Source organism: Gambusia affinis, linkage group LG05 (assembly GCF_019740435.1).
Source record: "Gambusia affinis linkage group LG05, SWU_Gaff_1.0, whole genome shotgun sequence".
NCBI classification, from domain to species: domain Eukaryota; kingdom Metazoa; phylum Chordata; class Actinopteri; order Cyprinodontiformes; family Poeciliidae; genus Gambusia; species Gambusia affinis.
Window position 1 is genome coordinate 26,955,322 of NC_057872.1, and position 19,817 is coordinate 26,975,138.

The following is a 19,817-nucleotide window of genomic DNA, read 5'->3' on the forward strand; positions in this document are numbered from 1 at the left end:
AACTATTTTATGAATACAGCAATTTATCAGACCATAAACTGTAAATAGGGGGTGTGAGGCCCTCCTGGCAATCCTGCATCAATACTTTGTGTCACTCAAGATCAGTCAGTTTCACTACACTGAGTCCCTGACGTGATGACTTGGCCTCAGTCATGAGCCTACGCTGACAGTCACTGTATTTAGTCAGACAGTTGGACTGCCTCCTGTGCATTTAATCTACTCAACACAGATGCTCATTCATTCAAAGCATGTCCACAATTCTGTTTACGATTAATGGAAAGTTAGCAGGCTGTAGAAACAAAATAAGAAATGCATTTAAGTTCTTCTACAGGACACCTTCATGGTCCGTGTCACCTGCTATGCTGTTTTCTGTTAGTAATTATGACCTAAATACTTATATCATAACAATTTCTATCAATAATAACATCTATAATTTAGTTTAGTTGAAATACTTCCACTGGTATGAATTTTTAAAATAATTCAGATACATTTGAAATACTCATTCCAAAATCTTACGTACAAGCTTGAATGAATAAATCAATACATCCCATCTAATTTTTGTTAAACATTCTTTACCAAGTTGCAGCTTGACCACACACTTTTTGAAGCTATTAGCAAACTTCTGACATATTTCTGGCAGAATATTTGAATATTATTATCAGAAAGTTTATTTATCTGGTCCTGACCTAACTTTCATTTGCAGTTTAAAGATTTTCAATACGGTTGAGATAACAATTGCAAAGTTTAAAACAGTTTTGCATTTAAAAATCAAATTAATATGTGTTTACTTTACACTCAGCGGTTACAGTCAGTGTTTATTTGTTGTAAAGCTCTGGTAGTAGTGACCTCCTTGACTTTAAGAAGTAAAGCTTGGGATTTCAAACTTACAAATACTGTGTCATCTATCAAGCATGATGGCAGTTTATTGTACTGTGCATTGGTTTAGATGTCATTTATACTGGTGAAAGTAGTTGACATAATGAAGAAAGATGGCCACATCTAAATTCTTCAACTTAACTTTACCTTCTTGCCAAGATGTTAAAAAAATAAATCCCAAAAAAATAGGTTTTAGGACAGATAAGACAGGCTAACAATTAACTTCTAGAATGATCCAGATGTCAACCCTATTAAAAATGTGTGAACTATTCACAAAAGATCAGTCCTTTCCTGTAAACCAACCAGTTTAAAAAAAAAACCTATACGATTGCTGATAAGACTGGCCATAAATGCTGAGTTGTTTGTCGGTAACTTGCTGAGGGACATTTGATCAGATACTAATGGGTTGGTATGCGTATATTTTGAGTTTACTTTACACATGTTTGAAAGTAATAGAAAAAATCTGTAATAAATTAATTCCATCTTGAAAAAAGCTAATTTAAAATGCATTCTTAAGAGTCAAAAATTAATGACATTCTTGCCTATAATGCGTATTTCTTTTGCACTATATTTGCATAGCTAATATCTAAAATTGCAGTACACATAAAAAATGCAGACTCCGGATGCATCAGTCTATTAATCATTTATTGCATTTAACTGCCACACATTTAAATTCAGTTGTCACATCTCAGCTGCTGACCTTGGACTATGAGGTAGACAGGGGTCATGCGGGGTGTGTTGTTGGCCTGAAAGGTGCAGGTGTACGGTCCCTCGTCTGTCACTTGCACCTTGTCGATGAGGAAGGAGAACTCCCTGTTGCTGGTGTTGACCAGCGTCACTCTCTTGTCCAGGGACCACTTATCTGTCCCGGCGAAAAGAATGTTTGAGCGGTTCAGCCAAGCTTTGTGGGTCACCACCTCGTCGATCCGACATCTGTTAGACGGCATAGTGTGATTTACAAGTGGCAGGATTTTCACTTCTAAACATAACATCTAGCAGCAAAATGATTACATTTCTTGCTTAACATGCTGTACATAGTCAAAGCTTCAGAGGATAAACAAATATGTAAACAAATATATTGTACATATAAGTTTTTTATGTACAGTACAGACCAAAAGTTTGGACACACCTTTTGGTCTGTCCAAAAGGTGTGTCCAAACTTTTGGTCTGTACTGTACATTGCCACTTTCTAAGCAACATGTTAGTTTGGTTTATCTTAGTTCATGCCAAATTCAACTTTTGCATTATAATGCAAAACGTTTTGGCCACCTCAAATATTTGGGCTAAGACAGACCATTCTAATTTGAACTGAGTAAAAAAAAAAACATGACTTGCAGAAGAATTTATACCAAATAACAATCTAAATTTTTTTCACATTAAAACAAAAAACCTCAAATATGAACTATGTATTAATATGTATTTTATTGGTATTGTATTTGATAGACAAGCACGACTATTAAGTGTTAGTTTAAGAATACATGCTTTTCTAAATGTTCAGTAGCAAAAATACAGTATGTGTAATGCGCATATACATGCAGGACCCCTGAGCCAATACTTGGTATTCTAACGTTTTACTACAGTAGAAGCTACAAGTCATCTTTGAGTATCTTTCTCATAACTATGAACAGTAAGAAACTGATTTTTATTTTTATTTTTTATTTTTTGTCTATTCTTTTGAAAATGGTTCAAGTTCAGCCAGAAATACAGGAGGACATGTATGAATGTCAACTTTCAAGTCTGGGCACAAATTGCCAATTGAAATTAGGTCTGGACTTTAACTCTATATAACATGTTATCTTTTAAGACTGCGTAATATTTAACACCCATATCTGTGACCGGGTTTTCTGTTCCTGTTGATGAAAAGCATCACAATCATAAAGTGGCCTCTTTCATCATTGGCTTTATTCTCATCATTCATCTACAAAGCCCAGAGTTTTGGAGTGCATAAAAAATAAGTTATCCCGTCCACAGATAGTACCACCTGAATTGCAGCTCTCTGCTGCGTGTCACAATTACATTAGTGCAAGCATTAAACAGTGCTCCATGAGGATACAATTTTTATAATTTTTATTATAAAAATGTTGTTTCTTTCCACTTCACAATTGTGTTCAACTTTGTTCTGGTCTACTACATAAAGCAAAGATAGAATACATTAAAAGTTTGAATCGCAACATAAGAAAAATGTCAGGAGCTGTATGAAACAGATTGTGTTTATGATGTATGCTTGGACAGCTTTCTGCAAAAACTTTTAGCATTGCAGAAGAACCCGACCTCCATTCTTCTAAAAATAGCCCTTCTGTTGCTATTTCGATGAGAATGAGTGAGGACTCTGTTCAATGAAGAAAAAATGCTGTGACTGCAAAGGAAACAGCACATCATTTACCTCATTATCATTCCCATCAAACCATTCAATGACCCTATCTGCTGAATCAGCATTGCTTTGTCTAGCAATTTTTTTTGCAACCTTTTTTCTTTAATTTGTCTTTAACTATTCTGCAATGCACTCAATCGTTTTACGCTGCACTCCTGGAGAAAAGGGACTGAAGTGATAACACATTTGGCTGTCTAAGAGCAGTCATATGTCAGAAAACAGCTTGTGAGCAACACATTGCATTGGAAGAGATTGTATAACATTATTCACAGTTTAGTAATTTGTTTTGTCAGGAAGCAAATTTAGAAAACCTATTTGGTCTAAAATTCAAGAAAGTAGTTTTTCTCCCTAAATTAAAGTTAATAGCAATAAACTGAAAGATCTGTGAAACAATGAGAAATAATATTGCACTTTTTGCTGGAGCTCTGTAATTTACTTTTGTTTTGTTGCGCACAACCTGACACAAATGCCAAAACTTTGACATCTAGTGCTTAGCTTGGCCACTAGATGTCCTTAACCAGCTTCAACTAGGAAGAAACCAGCATTCTGAAGTCCTCATGTTTAATTGATATGACCCGGATAAATATCTCTGAGGTAGATCACTTGCCAACTTACAGGCAGCGACACAATGCATAACAACCAGAGTACAAGTGAGCTTGGAAGTCTTCAACAAATAGACTGCAAGGCACTGATCTGATGTTCAGGTTGACGTGAGACCCAAAAACACAGTGTTCTTATCCTACACATAAAGATTAGTACACTGTTTGTAGCTTGTGGGTTTAAATGGAGAGACAATCTAGTGATAAATCCCTCCATAAAACTCATTATCTATGTACACACATCGTCTAATAATCTATTTTTAAAATTAATCACTTCTACACTGATGCTGTTGCAATGAGACTGCATGCCCAGAGGAAATGAGCACCATAATAACATCAACTGAGCCTCATCTTAATGGGCCGCATCAAAGCCAACACAACAGCATTGTCTTAGGCATAACACAAGTATTTGTGTCACTTGGGCATAAGCAATTTGCATGAAAATAAACCAGTTAAGTCTTTTGTTTAACAACTATGCACTGACCAACACAGACTATAACCAAGCAGATATCTTTTCATTATAAGTTGCACTGATTAATCCATGTGGCAGTCATCAACTCTAGAAATGTAGTTTACACTTGATAATAAAGTCATTGAAATGTAAGAATAACTTAGAATGAAAGAGAAAAAAGTCACACTGACAGAGCAAATTTTGTTGCCTAAGTTTGCGCTTAAAATACAGCTCATGTATTTGACTTCACAACATCAATATAGCAGCTTCAGGCTTCATGTCCTGATGACAATATAGATCTTGCTTCTTTGATTTCCAGCTTTGGTGGAGACTTGTTGATGCTGACAAATATTGACAGAATTGTACTTGGCTTCACAACACCATGTTTGATTTTAAAGTAAGGTTGACTTCTTTCAAGGGAAAAGCCTGATACTAAAAGACAAATTTGTTCATATTTGTTAGAGATGTGAAGACTCAAAGGTGATTTAAGTTATGTTGACTGAGGTCCTTTTGGTATTGCTGAGTGTACTGCCAAGCCAGGTCACAGCCAGGGGAAAAAAGCAAGTTGGCTCTTTTCCTCCCCTCAGTTGGGAGTCAGGGAAAGCTGTGATTTCTACTTTATCACGCACAGTAAGATAGGTGTGGTTTGGACAGAGAGGCTGTTCACCCATCCATGGACAAGGACAAATGTATTGACTCCTCTGAGAAGGATGGGCCAAACAAAATCCAACAATTTAATTAAGGAAAGGGTATTCAGAGATGAGAAAATAGTTTAAAAAAAAATCGCCATTAACGTTCTTATAAATTGAGTTTGCCCAAGATCAGGATGGTGAAGCTGCTGTCATATTTTTATCTAGCTATGCATGTTGGCATACCTCAAAACAAGTCTTAAATGCATTAAACAAGTGGAAATAAAATTATGTGGAGCGTTAAGTCCTGTCATGTCAACTTGCTTGTGCTGAATATTGTTGTGTTCTACTGCGTCAGGTAAGGGAAATTACATTTGTCTTGTTGTCACAATCTTCTTTTGTTTCCTTGGAAGACATTATAAGCTGGAGATGAAAGCTCTTAGTCTATCAGCATCCCCAAGTGGTCAAATAAATATTACCTTACCTAGTTAAAAAGTAGATCAGAATGCACTTTGAGTCGCTCTGAGCATTTGGCATGGCATGGTGAGTGAATCTGCACCAGTACAGAGAATAACTGTGCATAGCACAGCATGAGATTGTGCTATGCTTTTTTTTTGTTTCACAGCAGTGGTTTATACCAGTTCAGGATTTGGATGCACATGCCGGAACATTTCACAATCCTAAAATAATCCTCATAACTTGACTTAGTTGATAAGTAAGGAAGAGGAAAGTAGATAATATTTATTTATAAAACATCTTTTACTAAAACAAAGTCACAAAGTGCTGTACAACATAAATAAAATTTGAATCAAATATAAACATACACAATTTAAAAAATGATGAATTAAAAAAGTTTTTCATTATTTTGTAAAAGCACTGATAGAGTTTGTAAAACAAAGTTTCAGGGTCAGACTGTTCCACAGCTTAGGAACTACAAACTGAAAGGCCCACTCTCACTTTGGTTTTTAATCTAATAGGAAAAACCAGGATATCCAGCTCTGTTTGTGGTTAAAACAAAAGACATATATATTCTTATAAGCCTGGCTAGTTAGGGCCTCATAGGTGAATCCAGGTGTTTAATCTTCTGGGATCCAGATAGTAAAATCTGAAGTGATATGAGTGCATTTATGAAACTTAGAGGGAATTCTGGTTGCTGTGTTCTGAATGGATTGCATATAAAACTGATGATCTCAGTAGAAGAGTGATAACAGAAATGCTTAATAAATGTCCCAGAGATCCACTCCAGAGACCATATGTTAGAAATATTTGCTAAATAAAAGAAGGAGGGAGGAGAAATTGATCAGATACAAGTCAAAGTGAAGAAAGGAATCAACTCTAATTTCTTACATTAGCCTTAGATGCTGCATGAAAAAAAGTTAGTGTCTGACAGTTTTAAGAATGTAGATGACAAGTGTTAAAATCAAAAAATAAAAAAATGCTTAAGATCAAGTCACTGATCTGAGGGTGGACAGTCTATCCAACCAGTGTGGTTTGAAAGATGTCATCTGCATAGATATAACAGGAGGTGTAAGATGCATTTATTTAAAGACATTCAGTACATCTCTGCACATTAGTGTTGCCTATAAATGAAGTTAGCACATGAATTTAAAAGTTTAATATTACTCAATCAGCCACATAGACAAAACTAAATATATTTGCACATTTTAGGACTTCAAATTGAGGTTATGAGACAGACTTGGCAATTGAAGATGCATGACAGGCGGCAGAAGGGCAAACATGTTTTTTAATGTAATCAGCTGGTGCATTTGTAGGATCAGGAGTTACCTCAAAGTGACGCTTTCGCCTTCCAACACAGTAATATTGTCCGGCAGGTGGATGAATTCTGCTCCGAGCACATTGGACCCTGCCAAGAAAAATGAGAGAAGAGTGCAATGAGCGTCCAATAATGATACCAGATGCTCCATGGCTGCTCATCAATCTCAGCTCAGGTGCTTCAAGATTCAATACCTCAACAAGTAATCTGTAGTACGGATGTGTCCTGCGTCCTGCTCACTTACTTCTGAAGGAAAAGTAATAGCTACACAAAACAAAAAGAGAGCCATAACGTCTGCACTGACCCCCGTACTTGAATAATAATTTGGTTTTACCCAGCATTCTGGTGGGATGTGCGTTCATTGAACAGCACTGATAATGAGCCAAGGGAAGAGGATTCACGCGGAGCTGCCGGAGCGTGAAATGAAGGGACAGCAACAGTAACAGAAGGGATGCTCACTCTGCCTACCAACACAAACCGGAGCACACACACGGAAAAGCACAAACGTATACTGTATCACCAACTCTCACAAGAACAAACACATCCTGGAAGCCATTAGCTGAAGTGGAAAAACAAAGTTGGCATCTCTGAGTGTCTTAGTCAGGCAAAAAAAAGAGAAAAGATTTAAATAGTTGGCATAAATTATGTGCTAAAATTCATTGGACAATTAGAGACAAAACATTCGTAAGATGGGTGTGGTGTTGTATGCCAAAAAAGGTAGCTCCCCATGTAGGACAGGTGGCACGCTTTATTCTAACTTTGCTGAAACACAACAGGACACTGAATATGCTGGCTCATGCGCTCAGTCAATCTTTGATAATCTTTTATTCTTTTTTCCCATAAGATGACCTCAATATCTCAATAGGCTTTTGCTGGGACCTAGCCTTGAGGTTTAATAAATGGTGACTTTATGAAATAAAGCTGCCGCGCTGAAGTGTTAAGAAGCACCTCAAGGTTTGTTAAGTAGAAGTCAGCGACACGTTCGGCATGGCAGATGAGAACCTGCTAAAGATGAAAGCCAGAAGTAATGCAATGCACATCTAAGAAGATGAGAACTATGGGTTTTAAATTAGACATGGGTTTTTGAGGAATTATTATTTGATTACACAGAATAATGAGAGAGGGTTTCATATTATAATGGGCATCTTGCATCAGTAATCAAAAGGTTCTTAAAAGCATAATAAGAAGTACTGCTACTGATACTAAAGAACAACTTATAATTTTTTTAATAAACACAAGCTATTCCTTGACATCGGGACAAACAAAATGACAGTATAATGCCTTGTATAAGCACTCTCACCCCTCAAGCTGATTTACAGGAAAATGAAGCTGTTTAGAGTTGAAGAGGAAGTGGAACGAATCACAGGGTAATTGTGGAAGAATACCCCTTAGAGGGTAAAAAAGACTTGGAACTGGGATAGAGGTAGAGACATACCCAAAACGTCACAACATAGAAGGTATTAATGTAAGGGGCAAATGTAAATACAAATCCTGACCACATAGATTTCATCTGCATCAAATCTATTATGTTGCTTCAACTACACATCTGCGCTAATTAAAATGATAACAATACACTGCTGTTTTTAGTTGCGTTGTGACAAAATGTGAAAAAAAACACAAAACATTTGAATACTTTTGTAAGGCAGCGTAAATGCTTAAAGTGAAAACATTGTTAGAGAATAAACATAAAGGAGCCAGGAGATAAATTTTAGTAGTACATAGTAAGATTGTATACAACATAGAGTGAGTGAGAGTGTGTTTTTCAAAGTGTCATGCTGTCAACAGATAAAAACAAAGGTTGGGTATGTGTGCGTGGGAAAATGGTGGTGGAACGGAGGAAACAAAAGCTTGAGGAAAAGCTTCATGGTGAGATTATATGGCTCTTTTGTGTTTTTGTAAATGTAAATTAGGTTTGGCTTGCTTGTATGGATGAAGCGTGGTACTGAAGGCTATATGCTTACATGTGTAATTGTATATTCATGTGTGGAATGACTTGTGTGTGTTTCATTCCATGCGATGCTCATGGCAGATCATGGGAGTGATTGTGTATATTCTTGTTTGCGGACATACCAACAGGGAGAAAGAAAACAGGACAAACTAATGACGCCTCGGATGAAAATTGGCCCTGAAAATCTCTCACTAAAAGCTGTAATCGCATTAATGGGTGCTGCTGCTGTTGCCACTGCTGCTACTGCTCCTATCTAGGCCGGCCAAAGATCTGAGAACTGGCTCCAACCCTGAAAGGCTTGAAGGAGGGGCATGGTACATTAGCAGCTGCATTTGACATTCAAAAATGCTCACAAGTTTTAGGCTTTCTTTCTTTTAATACTGTGGAATAATTCTGCAATGCTTAACCAGAGCTCATCTTTCCTGCTTTTTAGTCGTCAGTTGTCTTTCAGCTGTTACCTTTAAAGTGCTCCGTACTCCACACAACAGGCGTTATTTGGGTTAATTTAATTCAGTTCCAGAGCTTGGAGACACATGTGACACGCTGTCATAAAAACATCTCACAGATGCAATTATAGCCACAGACATAAAGAAAAGATGGTCCCTGTAATAAAATATAACACTGGGGCAAACACATTCTACACACGTGTTCACTTGTTTTGCTAGAATGAATGATAAATGCAAACTCCAAACAACACTTCGAAGGTTACAAACCAGCAGAGGGGCTATTCCCATTTCCCTACTCAATTCCCAGCTTTGCAGCTCGATTGGCACCTCAAATTCTAAGACATGCATCACTCACTCTCCTCTCTTCCAGGCGCTACATAGCATGATAACCAGGTCAACATATCTGCCACGTACTCCTCTTCCTCACACTGAATCACTGGACAAATCACAGACAAGCCTGTTTGAATACACAAAGAATGACACAAGCTACCACATGTGAAAGAATCCACTGTGACATCAAAATCAGAAAAGATTCCCTTCATATTTCTTATTGAAAATAAGACAGATACACATATATACTTTTATGTGAAAACCCCCACTCAATGATTCATGCACTCACCTGCAGCACTGTATAACTCCTTCTGACCTCTGCCACTCGCTCTGAATGCATCAGTGAAACAAGATCTGTACTTCAGCAATGGGAAACCACCTCCGTCCTCCCACAAAGGTGCCCTATGAAAAATGCTAGTATTTCAGTAGCTTTTGTACCTGAGATTTCCTTACAAAGTATCATGCAGTTCCGTTGCGAAGTTTACATGGACTAATCATGGACATGAAAGTCACACACTAGGTCTTAAATGAACTGTTTGAACCAATTTAGGACACTATGACTACATAACAAATATTATATATTAATCACAATTAGCTTGGCAGGTGTATGTTGCTGTAAAAAAACCATTGAACACTAGAGGGATAAGCATCCCACTGTGCATTAACATCGGTAAAACCATTTTTTTTTTTCATATCAAACAGCTACAGAGTTCTGTATTTTTATAGTTGGTTTTTGTTGGTGGTTCTCAATAGAAGTGAAGGACCAATGATAAAAATACACACATGGTGTCAAGGTTGGATTTTTATACAAGCTTTTAACTGGAAAGGGAAATTGTACAGATTTGCTTATGAGACAGAATGACCTCAAAGTATTTTATTTAGGTTGGAAAAAAAACAAACCTTGAAGTCAGTGGTTTGTAAGGGTGTAAATTTATTAAAGCTGAATATTTACATCAGAGACTGTGTGTGAGAAAACAAAAATCTTTGCTAATGCTCTATTTTCCTGTTAGAGTGAATTAATGCACAAGAGTTACTGCTTGTGTAGAGTGGCTGGTCAGAGCATACAGGCTGACCAGTGATACACTTACAGAAAATGAGTCAGACCACTCAGCCCTCTCATTTTTCTGAGAATATTAGTCTGTATTCTCAAAAAATATTTCAATTAAACAGAAAAAGCAACTTTGAAGTACGGTATGTTTAAAAGCCCATGTAGATTTTTAGGTCAATTCAAGCAAATCTACGGACCAAAATGACAAGAAGAAACACCATTCATGTAATTCAGTATGCTGAGAAAGTAATCATCTGAAATCAGATTATTTATTCGTATTAAACTAGTGCTGAACAGGTGGGTGTGTGTGCCCATGGTTGTCAGTCCTGTGCGTTTCTTTGTTGCCTTGTCCGAGGCGTACCCCACCTCTTGCCCAATGACTGCTGAAGGTAATCACCACACCCTCGTGCCTGCAAGGACAAGCGGATATACACAGAGGATGAATGGATGATCTCATGCCACCCTGAGATAGAAAACATACCAACTTGCCTTATGCAATGAGTTTGACTAGAATCTAATTGAAATGCAAATAATAATTGATTTTATAGTTCTCCGTATAAACCAGACATTTTTGTCTTGTTCTTGAGACAACTTTTGCTATGCATTGGTGCTATGTACATAAACTGAGTTAAATTGAATTGAACATTCATTAGCCAGTTTGAGATTGCTTTAATTTATGTGGTGTATCATTGCAACAGAAAATACAATGAAAAGACAACTACTGAGATGGCAGCTGGAGATATACTAAATAATATTACATGATTGTTTTTGCCCAGAGTTGTTTATAAGTTTCCTAAAGGAATAGGAAATAAGAACAAACTAGGCAGTATAAAACAATAGGTAATCATAATTTGTCTGAATGACAGTATGTCTGCAAGCCAACATTTGTCAATAAAATTGGCTGCACATTACAAGAAATATCAAGAAGTGAAGCACTAATGAGGCCAGAGAGCAACCACCAGTTTCATACTGCAAAAGCAAAAACATCTCTGTCACCTTCAGCAGTCTTTTTGTTTTTTTAGCCTTAGATCACTGTCTTAAATTCTCATTTTCCCTGCTCTCTCCTGGGTTTGGCAAACAGGCTGAACTGCACCCACCAGGATGATTCAGGAGTCTTGGCCACCAAAAGGGAGTATGCTTCCCAACAAGGAAGCTTAACCCATCACTCTAAATGGGGAAACACAAAATGAAAAGACTGTTTTCTTTGCTACTTTATTACTCTTGAAACAAAACTGAGAGCAAAACCTGGTGAGTCAACATAATAAAAAAAAATCTGACAACAAATGATAAATACCAATGTAGAACAGAGCTGTAGAATGTTTCTGCCGAACACCGCAGTGGCCTCTCATGTTGTTGCCCACCAACATATTGAATTTCCCCTCTTGCTGCTGTCTACAGCAGATACAGTCTGGTTTGGCAAATGGTATCTCTTGTCCTTGCCACGACCTGCTTTGCACACAAATGGAACCTCCACCAGTGGCCCACACACACAGGCAGGCACAAATGCTCACATTCAGCCAAACACCTCAAGCTTTTATCTGCACAAAGTTATGAGTCTTATATTTGACATCATTAAAAAAAGCAGGGATAGCAGGCAGACAATAATGCAGATTATTATTCACTGTAAAGCAAGTTTTTTTATTGGTTATTCAGCTCTGCTATACACAGAGAAAGCAAAAACATGCTTGGCTCATCTGATGATAATGTTTTATCTGTCACTGGTCTAGACATTTTACCATTATCCCGTCACTTGCATTTCATTTTCTTTTTGTCTCTAGAACACTTTTTTAGTCTGTCAAAGTGTTTCAAGGCTGCTTGTTCCCTAACCACCAGACATCTTTTATACGATTTGTATTATCTTGACTTTTACATGAGCCTGCTTGTATCTGTACTCGCTATAAGCAGAAATTTGTGTGTAGCACTTTTTTGAGCTGCACAACTACCACAAAAACTCCTTGAAAGGCTGCTTTTCTACTGTTTATCTGCATTGCATTGCCCTTGACTATCACATAAACATATGGAGAATGGGACGCTACTTCAGAAAATATGATTGATGTCATGACGGATAAGACACAGAGGTTATAAAGGAACCCATAACAATAATCCGTTTGAAAGAGGTTTGCCATGGTTTTTGAAATTAAACAGAGAAGAAGAGCACTGCAGCACAAAGTGGAAGGGAGAAGTGAAGATAGAAAGCCAGGGTGAGGTGAGGACCTAAAAAGGAAAGTCACTGAGAGGAGGGAAAAGCTGTAATGGAATAGGGAATTATGAGGTAATGGTAACCACAGTCAAAGCAGCAGGGGAATCTAATCCAACGTAATAGTGGTATACTGGCCTTCCATTTTATTAGGTACAGCTGTTCAATAGTCTGAATATATATTTTTAAAAGCTGCTTTAATTGAATTTTTCTCCAATAATGAGAACATATCTTGTGAAGGACTATGACAACATTAACAGTAGGTCAAATAATCACTCGTTACAATCAAGGTATGAGGAACATCATCTCAACATACATATTGAAACTAGTCAGACAAAAATCACACATTGCTGCCAGCTAAGGACAGGAAACCAATCGCAAAATTCGCAAAAGAAAAAGTAGCAAAAAAATGTTGACAGGTGTGATCGTTTTGAAGTTCAGGTGAAATTGTTTAAATCAGCTAACGTCCTCCTCTTTGAATGACATGTCTCAGTTTTAAAGGGCACCTTTGGGATGGAAAGGGAGATTTGTATCATGCATATGCATTTGACAAACACCCTGCAACTGTGTGGTGATATTATGTCAATATGAACCAAAATCTCAGAGTAATTTGTCTGATATCTTGATCAAACTGCACTTCAAAGAATTAAAGCAGAGCTGAAAAAGAAGAGGTACAACCAGATACTTGCAAGTCTTACTAAATAAAAATGAGTATAAATGGCAATGAAAAAAGAAACACTAGAAAGCCATCTATATGCTGTGGTGAGGATAAAGTGCTGCTGGAAAAGAGAACAAATCACAGAGAGACACACCCGCATAATTAACACCGGAATACTGCAGCCAATTAAATATTTACAGGGGCCCTTCCCTTCGACACCTTGATGATGAACAGAGGCAGCCCAAGGATTATCAGATGCCAGATCTGCAGGCAGGAGACAAAGGGGTTGGGGATGAGGGATTAAACATTAACAGGCACCGATATCCCTTTCTCTTCAGCGTCTGATCCCATTAACTCTGGACAGCCAAAATCCAACCCCATGTCCACCTCTCTTCCTGCCCTCATTTTTTCTAACCACCTTTTCACTTCAGTACTCATTCAACCCCTCTATTGCCTATGTATAAAACCCCAGACTCCCCTCCTTGGCTGTTTCCACCCTCTGTACCACCTGTCAGGGACAGAGCAACAGGAGAGCAGGAAGAGAGTGATGAGCAAGTGGCGAGAAACCACCTGGATGCCTCGTGCAAACAGCTCAACAAGACGAATATACGGGTTGCATGCTTTTCACAACTGCTTGCTGCAAAATGGATGTCAGCAGGATTCCACTTGACAGGAAATCTAAAAAATGTCAAAGAAGTCTGGGTGGATGGATTGTTTTGAATCTGTCTGATAACGTCATTTTTTTCTCCTCTAGTAAATATGATTTTTTTCCTTCGGAGGAATTTAGTGAAATAGCAAAATCAATTGTACTTTGTTACTGTGATCTATTCTGCCATTATAAATGCTGCACTGGGACTGTACAGATGCATCAAGAAGTTTGGCTTGACACCTCATTGTTCATCCCGCAAGGTCATTTTGCTTGACACAGAAATAATGCTTAACTCATCTAAAATTTAGCTGCATTTTGAATCATGATGTAAACAAATGCAGCACATTACCCATTTGTGTCTTACCAAAGATGTGACATTGGCTACTTTTCATAGTACACATGCTGCATCCACAATTCTGCCTCCAGTCACTTCCTCCAACCTAGCATCTTTCCTCCTCCCTCCGTTGCTCCTTCCCTCCTCCCACCTACTAATCCCTCTTCACACATCAATCAATAGAGGACTGCAGAGTGCACAGAGCCATACAGTACTCAATGCAGCAGTTGTACAACTTCAATGGGCAGCCACAGATCTTTACCACTGAATCAAGCGTGGCTAGGGAAGAAAAACCCAAGCGCACTAAAACCTGGGACGAGCCCTGCTACGCTTTCTTTTACCCCCTATTTTCCCTGAACTGACATCTAAACCCCTTAGCACTCTCGAAATCAATATCGTAGTTAAACTGTTACTTCCTTTTCCCGGTGAGTCCACTCACAGACACGCGTGCCCGCCTGCCTTACACAAGGCCCTGTAGACTCCCTTAAATACACCCTGTGCACTGGTAATTTGACAGATTTGCAGGGTAGTGTTGACACTGCTTTTAAAGGAAAAACACACTAAAAATGGAATATAATCCCAGCTACACAGGAAGCCCAATAACATCAATAAGGCATAAAGAACGTCAGGCTAAATGGCGATTAGGTCACCCTGCCAGGCAAGACAACAGAGGCTTCAATAAACTACTGACACCATAAACATCAGGAGGTATTACAGGTATCTATGCAAAAACCCATTTAGGAATGTAATGTATAAAAATGTTACTTAAAATTCAGCGAAATGTAAGAGTTACTATGGAGTCAGTGAGTACAGCGTGTTTAAACATGACTCACCAGTTTGATAAATTTCATTCAATACCAATGTAATCACAAAGTGCTTTGCAAGACAGCTAGGTTCAATTCATGTCCAGAAATGTTCAATAAAACTAATCTAATACAGTCTCGTCTTAAAGACAAATTAAGACGTGGTGAAAATAATATAATTATTTGTAATATTAATATTTATTTCTGTTCTACAAAGAGAACAACAGAAAACTATTCATGACACTGATTTTAGGTAGTTAGCAAAAATATACAATCTTGATGAAATCTCAGCTTTTGGAATACAAATTAATGACAGTTTCGGCTAAAACACCAGAAAATCAGCACATAATTCTAAAGCACAATGTGACTTTGGGCAGACATGCATAGGAAAAAAAAAAACTTGTGATGTTAAACATTATTGTAAGCTTGTTTGGTACACAAGTTTTTTGCCAATGGCAAGCCACCTGTTGATTGCATGTTTAACTAACACACTCATGTAGATTGTTGCAAACATTTACTTCAAAAATCTATTTTATAGTATTGAAATGTCAAAATATTTCTTGTCCTACAACCGACTATCCAGGTGGCGTCAGCATTTGAATTTGTTTCTTGAAACAATGATCCGTTTACACATGGTAATAATATTCCTCTTGAGTGATTTGATTGTGTAAAGACAGCACTAAATCAGAACTGAACACACTCAAGACGCCATGAGCACAATTTTCTTCTGACTGGGTTCTGAAGTCAGCAAATGTTTATAAAGTGAATGTTTTGAATGTGATCCATCCTGGAACACATTCTGGGACACATGCAAGAACCACTGGAAGACTGTCACTCAATAATGAAATAAACATTTATTTTGTAGATTATGTAATATTTATAGATTATGCTACTGTCAGTAATTGACTACTACTGAACAACAATTTAGATTTTTATTGTAAGTGGTTTTTAGTTCAAATCCTTAGACCCTCTGCTATCACTATGTTTAGAAAATATTTTTGCAATACACAAAATCTTTGTATATGTACAATGTGTATTCAAAATGTTACGGATCACAGTGTGCAATAACTAATAAAGTTATGGAGAAGAGCGCTCAGCTGTTTCACTGCTCTTATTTCTTTAAGGGTTAAATTCTCTCTGTGGTGAGATTAGTAATGGCTCTCTTGTATCACATCTGTTAAGCAACACAGGACAACTTAAGCAGCTTGTTGCCAAAATAATCATAAAAACTTGCAGAAGAGAGCAATAATTTACATAACAGTAGAGTCGGCATCCAATAAATGAAGGTCATCGGTTATCAGTACAGCCGTCCAGGCTTTGATTGCCAACTTTTTTTTACCTTAGCTGCATTTTCCCCACCCCTCTTTCCGTCTATTCATTTCTTTAAAGGTTACTTTTAATGAAAGCTGCAAAGACAAGAAACTGAGATGAAACTTGGATGTTTTGATTTCTGAAGAATTATGTTATCCAATGGATGTAATGTTGCAAACCTGTTGATAAATAAGTTTACAGCTCACTCTGTGACAAAACTGTTTATTAGAATTCCATGTGATGTAAGTGTGATCTAATAACTAAGGATGGATTTCAGTGTGTGGTGTAAATGTTAGTTGTAAGGGTTGTCTGTTTACACCCCGATGAGGCAGGGTGTATGTCGATAGCAAATCTGAACAGAGGTTTTGTGTAAACTATTATTATGGGTCCATGATTTAAACAGGACTTCAACACTTGTAAATGTTTTTTAAATTCAGCAAAAAATAAATCTAACTAATCAAACTTAAAAAGATAAAGATTACTTAAAGTTGACCTACTATGCATCCTTGAAACGGATGGGTCCATGGGCTACACAAAACACGTTCATTACATTTTTTGCACAAATCACAATTAGACAAGATTTTAGCCTGATCAGTTCTCCCTAGCTCTTTTCAGAATAAGTTGTTTTAGGGCCTCTTGGCACTTTGAATCCAAATAAACTGCTGCCGGACACACTCTCACCTCAAAGTTTACACTCGTACATGAAAATGGCTGCAAACAGATGCTCAATTATACAACTGCACATTTTTGAAAAGCAGATCTAGACCCTCCTGCATAGCCAACAAGAATGTGGTGAGTGGTTTCTGCATAGCAAGTCAACAAAAAACACTTATCTTTTCCAGCAGCCATAATACAATGTATACCCTGATAAAACCAGCTGACCAAATGTGCTGGAGCTCATCTTGGATAGCAAGGTACTGACCCAGTGCCTGTTGTAACTTAACAATCAGGAGTTTTTGAAAAGGCTACTTTTCTAGACACTAAAAATCATTTACTTATTGCCAATAAACATCTAGCTGTTTTTTCTTAAGTGCTTGGGCTGTTTTTAAAAGCAATAGAGTCCCAAATGGAAGTATAAAACATGGAAAATATGAATTTTGCATAATAGTTTCCGTATAGAGCCCAGATTGTGATTTATGAAAATACAAAAAGGAAGTGTTTTCAGTACTTTTTTCCATTAAGGACCACCATAAATTTAGATAAAGTCTCTTGAGCTCACTATATTGTCCTTTTGAGCTAAATGAATGGAGTCGCTTCACAATTCAGAGTCATCGTTCAGGGGGACACATGGAGGATTATTCTTCTACACTTTATTTACCAAACAAAAAGTTTGCTTTCTCCATAGCATCATGCTGAAGTGTGTTTAAACCAGTATATTTTGGTGGTTTGCGGGCTTTTATGTGATTTTGACTTGCTCAGGCAGTAAACTGGCAGAAAATATTGAGAATATTTGTTTTTAACTTTTTGGTTAAGATTTATATCAAGTAGAGAGGTAAATGCATGATTTTGCAATAGGTTTGATGACATTTTTGTTACAATCCTCTAAATGATTGCCTGAAAAAGCGGACTTACAACAAGTAGTTGTCTGCATCTAACTGTCCAACTATATTTGGCTCTTCAGGTTGCCAGTTTTATCGCATGAAAACCTTTAGTACAATCCTAAAAAAGCTTATACTCCTATGCCTTTTAGAAGGACAGTCTAAAAAATAACTCAATTCTTCTTTCACCACAAATTGCATAAGTATTCCATGCATTTCTTCAGATTTCAAAACCTACTTCACCGTTTTCACAGTTCACCTATAAACATCACTGACCAGCGCAGAATTTTATTTCATTGAATCTACTCCTAAACTATGGAGAATTGCCAAATTTATACACTTCAAAAAGTCTAAAACTCTAAATGGTCACATTTAGTCCACTACAGGCCTCTCTTTGTAGGTTGTTGTGAGACTAAACAAGTGGCCACATTTCCACACAGTAGCAAAGCTCATACTGTATACTATACTTGAGCTTTTTAGAGGCTACAATAAAAACCGCAATTACCAGCTTGTGGTGACAGGTGACAAAGAAGTGTAATAGCATGGGAGCCGTTCTATTTTAAAGGGACTATTACCCATAAAGTGGAGTCAAAGGGAATGAAAAAGTTAGCTGAGTGTTTGGGAAGTATGTGTGTGAAATGGATGAGGAGACAATCCAAGCTGGCAATGGTCATTTATGGAACACTTGAAAAGTTGCTCTAATGAGAAAACAGAGTTCATGATGAGAGATGAGGAGTTAGAGACTCTCTTGTTAATCTGGCCATTAATTTGGGAGAGAAAAATCATACAATTCCCATCAAAGCCAAAGTTATAATGTACTGAAAATGTATTCAGTGGATTCCAAAGAAAGTCTCCAGCTATTATGGAGCTAAATAAAAGATTTCATTTGCCTCTTTGTTTCACATTTTTTTCATGCAAGAGCCTTACAGCCACCACTACTGACTTAGCTTATTAATTTTTCCACCGCCATTCATTTCTTTCTGATGACATATTTGTGTGGAAAAATGCAAAACATGTAATATCCTCAAACAGAGCAATAAGACCGGTTAATTGTAATGAGTGAATGGAGGGCAATTAGTGGCTGTCTGAAGCAGCAATGCTAATGAGCAATCTAAAATAAGTCATTCTCTGCGGCTTTTGTGAGTAGCAAAACAAACAACATTTAGAAAACTGGAAAAGCACTGCTAATTTCATATTAATTTAATCTCCAGTGAATCCAAAAGGAAATATGCCAAAAATGTAAGATGCAGCATGCACATAGGTAATTGTTCATAATGTATGTACAAAATCTTTAACATGCTTTTTTTCCCCCACTGATTGTTTGGTAATGTTAAGGTTCAACTTAGTTTGTTTGTGTGTCTTAATGTTTTCTAGACCCCTAGGCTGCTTGTCCAGGGGTCCTAATACTTGCATCGCAGGGGGTTTGATGAGAGCGTGTCGATGAAAGCACAAGATCCAAGAGGGGAGGAAAGGATGGAGATGCAAGGTGCAGGATAAAAGTTGAGAACTAGTCTAGGGGCCAGAACAGAGAAAAGGGTGAAGACCAGTGCTTGGAGATAAGGAGCTGCAGGGATAGTTCACAGCAGTAATACTTGGTGCAAACAACAAGTCTTACTTGAGGAAATAGAAATGTGCTAACTCCTTTCCTTTGCTGCCTTGTCATTCAAAAGCATTCATATCCCTTAAATATTCCTTTTATATTTCTGCGTCAAGCTTCATGTTTTATTGAGGTATTATGCCATTGGCAAGGAGTAGGCAATCCTGGTCCAGAGAACTCTTTTTCTGCATGTTTTGGATGTTTCTGTTACCTGAAGTGAATCCATTGGACATTAGATGACTCTAGTAGAAATAGGTA

At 37.4% G+C, this 19,817-nt stretch overlaps 1 protein-coding gene across 3 annotated transcripts in view; it reads right to left on the minus strand.

Moving 5' to 3' along the window:
• The window catches only part of iglon5 (IgLON family member 5), a 196,706-nt gene that overhangs the window by 22,278 nt on the left and 154,611 nt on the right, over nucleotides 1-19,817 (minus strand). For all 3 annotated transcript variants that reach the window (XM_044116097.1, XM_044116100.1, XM_044116099.1), the window contains 2 exons: nucleotides 6,712-6,790; nucleotides 1,577-1,809 (listed from right to left, as the gene is read on the minus strand). In XM_044116097.1, coding sequence (XP_043972032.1) covers nucleotides 1,577-1,809; nucleotides 6,712-6,790 — 312 coding nt within the window. The remainder of the gene's footprint in view (nucleotides 1-1,576; nucleotides 1,810-6,711; nucleotides 6,791-19,817) is intronic.